The 8,235-nt window shown below is 44.0% G+C and overlaps 2 protein-coding genes across 2 annotated transcripts; both read left to right on the top strand.

Annotated features, from left to right (window-relative positions):
- The first annotated feature begins 480 nt into the window (after positions 1-480).
- LOC122019232 (GDSL esterase/lipase At1g28650-like) lies at positions 481-5,076 on the top strand. The gene is made up of 5 exons (XM_042576720.1): positions 481-874; positions 937-1,137; positions 2,050-2,198; positions 2,409-2,685; positions 4,474-5,076. Exons 1-5 carry the CDS (start codon positions 625-627, stop codon positions 4,722-4,724), a joined length of 1,128 nt encoding a protein of 375 aa, XP_042432654.1. The 5' UTR covers positions 481-624; the 3' UTR covers positions 4,725-5,076.
- A 400-nt stretch (positions 5,077-5,476) lies between these two features.
- On the top strand, positions 5,477-7,259 carry LOC121996596 (probable pectinesterase/pectinesterase inhibitor 21). Its single transcript, XM_042550612.1, has 2 exons — positions 5,477-6,458; positions 6,547-7,259. The coding sequence occupies exons 1-2, from the start codon at positions 5,477-5,479 to the stop codon at positions 7,257-7,259; spliced, it is 1,695 nt and encodes a 564-aa protein (XP_042406546.1).
- Positions 7,260-8,235: the final 976 nt, after the last annotated feature.

Genomic DNA, 8,235 nt, shown 5'->3' with positions numbered 1-8,235 from the left:
GTTTGCCATTTTAAGAATTTCTTGTTTAATTACGTACTGCTTCATTTTTGCCATTTTAATTAACTTTCTCGTTTAAACCGATCAATGAATTTCCGAACAAGCATTTGTGCATGTTTGCTCCAGTTTCATGATGCAAAACGTGATGTGTTTCATGTCGGCTCTCAATTTAGACGGGATGAGTCAAACAATTTAAATAGACTAAGTTAAAATTATATTAGTCTGTTTAAAGATGAATCTAGACGGACTCATCTATCTAGACCAGCGATTTACACGGATCAGTCCATGGCGGACGATTTCTCAATCTGTCAAAATAACAGATCCAGTTTGTCTCAGTACAGTACGGATTGACTTGTTTGATGGCTCTACTCAAAGATAGATGACAAGAGTTAAGTACCAAATTACTCCGGAGGATTATTTATCACAACTGCACCTCCAAACCTGGTCTATTAATATAAGTCTACTCTTTGCTACTAACATGGATTAGATAGACGGGTGACCGAGCTGGCCAGTTATTGTCGTCGGGACCTCTAGTCGCTGCTGCCAGTTTAAGGAATAGACTTTCCATTTATTGGACGATTCGGCTTTGATTTTTTCGCCGTTGGGTTCGTCTCCTCCACAAGGTCGATGGCATCCGTCGCGGCGCCCCCTCCTTCAGTCGCCCTCGCCGTCGCCTTTCTCCTTGTCGGCGGCCTCGCGACTGCCGCCGGATGCTTCTCTGCCATCTTCAGCTTCGGCGACTCCATCACCGACACCGGCAACGCCGTCCGCCTCGGCAGAGTGGGCGGTCCCAGCGGCATCTCGCCGTACGGTCGCACTTTCTTCGGCCGCCCTACAGGCCGCTTCTCGGATGGCCGCGTCATCCTCGACTTCATTGGTATAATCTGGTTTGGGCGATTGAAACGATCGATGTTAGTGACTTTGAATCGATTGGTGCAGCGCAGGGATTGGGGTTGCCGCTGGTCCGACCGTATCTCGAAGGAGGGGATTTTCGCAGGGGGGTTAATTTTGCGGTCGCTGGAGCCACCGCCCTCGACCTCGACTTTTTTCGTGCGAAGGGGATTGATGCTTCGTGGACCCACAAGTCCTTGCGCGTGCAGATTGAGGAGTTCAAGCAGTTGCTGCCGTCGCTCTCCTCTGGTAGCCTTTCGCCTCTTTCTTTCTTCTATTTGTTCCCTCCAATTTTGTTGGAAAAGGGGCTTACTTTTTATTGGCAGTGATAGGTACTCCTGCGGTAACGATTCATTTTTGCTAGGCAGTGCACTTTAACTGTTAGTCATGTAGGGTATAAGACCTCTGTAGCACCATGTGTTGGTATTTTCACTATGAGAAGATCACTGATAGGATCAATCCTAATAAGTTAGACCTTCAATTCGGTCATGGAAATCAACCCCTCTGTTGATCGAAATTGGTGCACGTAAAATGAGAAAATCATTTCCCTTATGAAGCCTCACAGTAGAGTCTTTGTGTTTCATGGTAGAAGCAATAGCTGAATGCCTTGTTTTCAAGAGCAATTTCCTTTGAAACAACAAGATTACAGACACAAAAACTCACTCCACAAAAGAAAATTCATTTCTATAATATGAGCAAGGAAAGAAACTCCCCAAATTGTGTACAGGAGCCCTCTAATTTCTCCCTAAACTCCTCTCTTGATAGTATTAGAGAAAACAAAAAAAAAACCCACCAAATTCTAAAAGTTCTCAAGAAGAAAACTATCTTCTCTACATGTTTTTTAGTCTCGCAGCATGTACCCAGACTCCAAGGTATTGCTGTGACTCCGACATGCTTTCAAATATTTTATTGCATGCAGTGTGCCATAGCTTGTAGTTGGGCAACGTGTGCTGTGATCCTGCATGCTTGTTTTGTGCATTACCCAGCCAATCTTGCTAACACAACAATTCAACTATCTTTTGCTTGATAATTTACATTTTTATTGAATGATTGGTTTTTTACATAGCAGTGCCTCATTTATGTGCCAAAGAAGCTGGATTCAACAGGTTCTGCACGTTCTTTATTTTGTTTTCTAACTTTATATTTTCTATGTCTGTCTAGATCCCAAAGAATTATTGAATACTTCATTGATTCTGCTGGGAGAGATTGGAGGGAATGACTACAACCATCCATTCTTCCATGGAAACAGCGCAGATGATATAAGAACCTTCATTCCTAGTGTGATCGATTCAATTAGTTCTACAATCAGTGTGAGTCATCTGCTGTTGATCTATTTGTAATCTTCGTACACCACAATGATGATCATTACTTGATGCTTCCACTCCACCATTGTTAACTAGATTTCTTATTGCTTCTGATCCCTATATCTTCCTCTGCAGAACATACATTTGGATTCTTGCTGAAAGAAACAAAAAAATTGAACTACAATTCTATACTAACTATTTTTCCTCTTTGGACAGGATTTAGTAGAACTTGGGGCAAAGACATTGTTAGTTCCTGGAAATTTTCCACTTGGATGTGTTCCAGCTTATTTAGATGTATTTGAGAGCAATGATGCTGAGAAATATGACTCAGAAACAGGGTGTATTAGGTGGTTGAATGAATTCTCTGAGCACCATAATCGCCTACTTCTAGAAGAGCTGGAAAGGCTTCGAAAGCTTCACCCACATGTTACCCTCATCTACGCAGATTACTATGGTGCAACTATAAGCTTCTTTCATGCCCCCAAACTTTTTGGTGTGTATTCCTTTCTACGGTATACATCAAATATTTTATGCTAATATTTTTGCAAAATTTTATAAACTTTATTCAGGTTTGTGCTATCCACAAATTTGAGAGCTGGTTAGCACTGAGGTTTACTTGTGCAATTATAGTTCAGTGGCCATCATTTTCATTTTGTTGTTTTAATCTCATCTTAATTACAATCGCATCAGTTTAGTAACCTTAGTTGAAGAAATAAACACTATCATATTCATGTAAAGGAAGTACAATCATGTAAGGACCCTCCGGTAAGTATAATCAGAGCATGCAAGAAGATGATAGTCAATCCACTATATGTCAGTAATCTTCAATCATATTAGCTAGTTCCTAGCTGGAGCTGTCATGTCATTTGGTTAAGTTAACACACTAGCTTTGCACGCGTTGTAGTTTTACTGAACTATGCCAATTTCACTACAGTTTCTGTCTTCTATTTCTTTCATCAATACTTGAGCATGAACTGCCTAGAGAGTTAAGCAGAAGGAGAGTAAATGGAACAGTATTTGTGTCAGGAATGACTGCTCAAGTATTTCAAGGGCATGTAATCTTGGATAATAGCATTAAATTGTTTGCTTTAGCACATGTTTCTATTAAGATATGCTCTCCAGGAGGCTTTGTCTTAAGACTAGAACCCCAATGTTTGGCTTTCTTAATATTTGTAGATGAGCTGAGAGATCATTGAACTATTATGAAAAGCATATTCCTGGGCCATCATAATGTAAGGATCTATTCCAGAATGATATTCAATTGCATCTCCCTAATTTAGAGGGCAAGCAAAGGAAATTTCTATGAAGTCATTTTCTTCGGTTAGGAAAATGTTTAATTAAGGGAAGGTCTAAGTGACCTTTGTTTTTGCTGTTGGAAGATAAATATGTACTTGATTCGCCATTGTCTTAAATGTATTTGGCTGACCAACTCAATTAGTCAACTAATTTTCCCTTTTTACAGCAATTCCACTATTACATCTTTCCACTTTTTTTTCTTAAAGTGTCATGATATTCTATTTAATGACAATTCATAAGGATGCTTTTATATGATTTCTTAGTGTGTAGAATGTTGTGTATATACCTTGTAGATATTTAGACGAGAAAGATAAACATGCCTTATCCATTGTAACAAGTAAATGCCTTTTAAGCTGACGAACGTGAGAAACATCTACATATTTCCTCTCTTGAGTATCTCACTAGATGAAACCACATGCTAATCATATTTAGCTCATGGAAATTGGGTTTGTGTAATCTTTTGATTCAATCTACTTAATGAAATACTTGAAAAACAATTGAGAAACCATAACTAAACCATTGAACTTGGTATTTGCCTTCAAACATAGTGTTATTCCTGAGTTGTATTTATTCTGAGAACTTAGAAATGATATTTGTTTCTAGATAAGGAACTCTCAAACTTAGTCCCAATTCTTCCAGGACTACCGCAATGGAGCATTTCATGTAATTAGTTGCTCTCTTTATGTTCTTGTGGCGGCCTATGTTGTTTTGTTGAGTTATTATACTCACAAAGAAATACTGATCATTGTTGGTTGAGAAACAATGACATGAGTTGGTTGTAATTAACTGAAAGAATTCTCTATGCCAGTTGCGATCCAAAAATATTATACTAAGAGATGTCCGTAGAGTTTTTATCTCTGGTGAAATTGGGTGTGTAACATACTAGGTGAAGAATTAGGAAGTTTCCAAATACCAATCCTTTCGTCATTCTATTATAAATGCAGTTTGATTGAATCTTGATACAGTGAGGTAATTCTGGCTGCAGGATTTGAGGCTCCACTCCATGCATGTTGCGGATCCAATGGTCGGTATAATGTCAGCCGTTCTGTTCAGTGTGGTCACAAGGATGCCAAGGTCTGCAGTGATCCATCTGCGTTCATTTCCTGGGATGGCATCCACCTAACCGAGGCAGCTTATGGCACAATAGCGCAAAGCTTATTAGAAGGTCCACATGCCAAGCCTTCACTGCTCCGAGCATGCTCAGGCACCCCACAGAATGAAGTTTATGACTTCTAGCCAATTTGGCCTAGCGACGGTTTATTCGATCCCTATTTTGGTATATAAAGCTCACTGAGTTTGGGAGCATCCTTACAGCTGTTTCGTCAGCATGTATTAGTAGTTGTAGATCATAGAGACTAGTATCAGCTTATAAGATTTCTGAAGAAAGAAATTGTGATTCAACAGCACAGTTGTATAGATAAAGTCCCTTCAGCGATGCTGTCGACAGATATAGGGAAAGAGATACTAAAACAACTGAAACAAATTTTTGCTACTGTACGGTCCTGTAATGGAGCATTGTCTGGATATTAATGAACTGTTAATTGGGAAAATGTACTTTAGATATTAAATATAGTTCCGATTTGATCAATGAAATCGATGTCGAAAGTGATATTAAATTTGATTTTTTTTTTTTTTTATAAAATAGGCTCGAGATCGAAGTTGGTTCATCCATTTATCCTGTCAATTTGTTGACCAAGGAAACAATTCTCTAAATTAAGGAAGCCGAGCTGGCCATAGCATCGAGGTCGTTGTATGGCGCCGAATGCATCCCGTTCCTCTTCCTTCACGACCACGAACACCCTCCGTCCCTGCGCTATATAATGGCTCGACCCTCTCGTTGTCCATCATCCTGGGTTCGGGGTCCTCCCCTTCCATTCAGATACCATCTCCGAATAAATTCCACCTTCCATTATCCCATAATAAATCTCTTGATTGGAAGGGGACGGATAAAAAAGATCTAGTTTATTGGCCGGAGAATAATTTAGATCATGGGGAAGGCCGTCATTCTTGTGATCTCTGCCGTCGTACTAGTGGCCTGTGTTGCCACCGTCGGCGTCGTCACCGTTTCCAGCCGCCATGGCGACGATTCGTCTCAGCCGCAGGTGGCCGAGCTGTCCACCTCGCGGAAGAACATCAAGGAGTTCTGCCGGCCCACCGACTACCAGCAGACTTGCGAGACCACGCTGTCCTCTGTCGCCGGCAACAACACCGAGCCCAAGGACCTCGCCAATCTGGTGTTTAATGTCACCATTAACCACATCAAGCAGGCCTTCGACCACTCCTCCACGCTTCAGGAGGCCGCCAAGGACCCGCGCACCTCCGAGGCCCTCGCGAACTGCCGGGAACTGCTGGACTACGCTATCGACGACCTCCGCAACTCGGTCGACCATCTCGACGACTTCTCCATGGAGAAGATCGACAAGTTCATCGACGACCTCAAGGTGTGGATCAGCGCCACCATCACGTACCAGGAGACGTGCCTCGACGGGTTCCAGGACGCCGACACTGATGCCGCGGCATCCATGCGCAAGGCGCTTAACAGCTCCGCCGAGCTCACCAGCAACATTCTCGCCATCGTCACCAACTTCGGAGATGCACTAGAGAAGTTCAACTTCGGGGGCTTCAATCGCAGGCTCCTTGCAGTCGATGGCGAGTCGTTCCCTTCTTGGGTATCCGGCGGCAAGCGAAGGCTTCTTCAGTTGAGCCCGGCGGAGCTGAAGCCCGATTTTACAGTGGCCCAGGATGGCTCCGGCGATGTCAAGACCATCGGCGAGGCCTTGAAACTCGCTCCCAAGAACAGCACGAAGAACGTGGTTATCTACATCAAGGAAGGAGTGTACAATGAGCTGGTCCAGGTCAACCGGAGCCATACCAACATAATGATGGTCGGCGACGGGCCGACCAAGACCAGGATCACCAGCAATCTCAACTTCATCGATGGCGTCAGCACCTTCAGAACTGCCACCGTTGGTATGCGATTCTCTCTGAAAGCTATGCTTATAAATTCACAGTTAAAAACAAATATACCACGTACAATAAATACAAATTATCGATGCAGCTGTGATTGGAAATGGATTCATCGCCAAGGACCTATGGATCGAGAACTCAGCAGGGGCAGCCAAGCACCAGGCTGTGGCTCTGCGAGTGCAGTCCGACAGGTCGGTGTTCTACAACGTGAGGCTCGACGGATACCAGGACACCTTGTACGTCCACACCTACCGTCAGTTCTACCGCGAATGCACCATCACCGGCACCATCGACTTCATCTTCGGCGATTCCGCCTCCATCTTCCAGAACTGCCTCATCTTGGCCCGGAAGCCTCTGGACAACCAGCAGAACATCGTGACAGCTCAGGGGCGCAAGGACCGACGATCCGCCGGCGCAATCATCCTCCACAACTGCACCATCAGCGCTGACCCAGAATACTTCCCCTTCCGCAACAAGCTTCCCACCTTTTTGGGACGGCCATGGAAGGAGTACTCCAGGACCTTCGTGATGCAGTCGCAGCTGGACGACCTGATCAACCCCCAGGGCTGGCTGCCGTGGTTCGGTGACTTCGGCCTCAACACTTGCTTCTACACCGAGATCGACAACCGTGGCCCCGGCGCCGACAAGAGTGAGAGGGTAAAATGGAAAGGAGTGAAGAACGTCGATCTCGCCCACGCCCAAAAGTTCACCGTGGAGAAATTCATCCAGGGCAGTACCTGGCTTCCTCAGACCGGCGTACCCTTCATCCCCGGCCTCCTACCTCCCTCAGGATCCACTAATTAGTTATTTAATGTTGTATTCATTCTATTACATGAATTATTAGCATCATCGACGGCGGCGTTCACCCGCAGGAAATTGTTCGGTCGATGATCGCCATTCTTGTCACCGGCATCTTCCCAAATTAAGCATGCTTTTGATAATTTAATTATGTTTACCAAATGTTAACCAAATGAAAAAAAAACTCTGATCTTTTGCCTTTTCTACTCTGATTTCGTCGGATTTTATTGTTAATCTAAAAATTTTTAAGGGCAAAACCTCAGATTTTTTTTGTTAATCCAAGATTCTAAAGGGCTAAAGTTGGCTTGTTAACCGATGTTAGAGCGCCGGTACTCGGTAGCTTGAAGGTAAAAATATCTTTAGACAATTAAGACAAATTATTTTTTATCGCACCTTCTTTCAATTTTTTAAATTGAGATACCTGTTCTCAAATACATTATTAGGTATTATTATTTGTTATCGCACATATTAAATCCTGACGTGATCATTTAATTGTATAAACAAGACAAATCCATATTGATGCTGTGATGATGAGGGGTCTCATCTCACTGTTTTGGTAGAAGTCAAAGTTAAGACGGTCAACGCGCAGATGACATCGGTCGGTTGGGCGAAGCATGCCCTGACTAAGGAAGATGGCCTCGATCCACCGCCTCCTTCGACACTGGGAGGAGTCAAACGGCCGACGCTCAAAGGATTATTGGACGCCGAACGGAGGAGGAGACAAGGTGCAGAAGCTGGATCGAGCTGCTACCTCGCTCGGCCAAACGATAGGGCCTGATGGACAGAATCAAACTTCGGCCGAGCGGCTACCCCGCTTGGCCTGGCAGCAGATCTCGACAGTGGCAGAGTGGAACTTCGGTCGAGCGGATACACGCACTGGAGTAGTGAGATTCTAGCCGACCGGACGGGACACCAGAGCAGCGAAATTCCAGCCGAGCGGCCAACCCGCTCGCCCTAGCAGTACACCGGGCATGGACAGCCA

The sequence above is a fragment of the Zingiber officinale genome, chromosome 1A (assembly GCF_018446385.1).
Source record: "Zingiber officinale cultivar Zhangliang chromosome 1A, Zo_v1.1, whole genome shotgun sequence".
In the NCBI taxonomy this organism is placed as follows: Eukaryota; Viridiplantae; Streptophyta; class Magnoliopsida; order Zingiberales; family Zingiberaceae; genus Zingiber; species Zingiber officinale.
This window is presented reverse-complemented; position numbering and strand designations above follow the sequence as displayed.

Bases quoted from the DNA above. Each gene is read 5' to 3' on its own strand.
- LOC122019232 (XM_042576720.1), top strand. From the start codon at position 625: ATGGCATCCGTCGCGGCGCCCCCTCCTTCAGTCGCCCTCGCCGTCGCC. The intron at 2,199-2,408 runs GTGAGTCATCTG...CTCTTTGGACAG, and splicing joins CAATTAGTTCTACAATCAGT to GATTTAGTAGAACTTGGGGC. The intron at 2,686-4,473 runs GTGTGTATTCCT...TTCTGGCTGCAG, and splicing joins TCATGCCCCCAAACTTTTTG to GATTTGAGGCTCCACTCCAT.
- LOC121996596 (XM_042550612.1), top strand. From the start codon at position 5,477: ATGGGGAAGGCCGTCATTCTTGTGATCTCTGCCGTCGTACTAGTGGCC. The intron at 6,459-6,546 runs GTATGCGATTCT...TTATCGATGCAG, and splicing joins CTTCAGAACTGCCACCGTTG to CTGTGATTGGAAATGGATTC.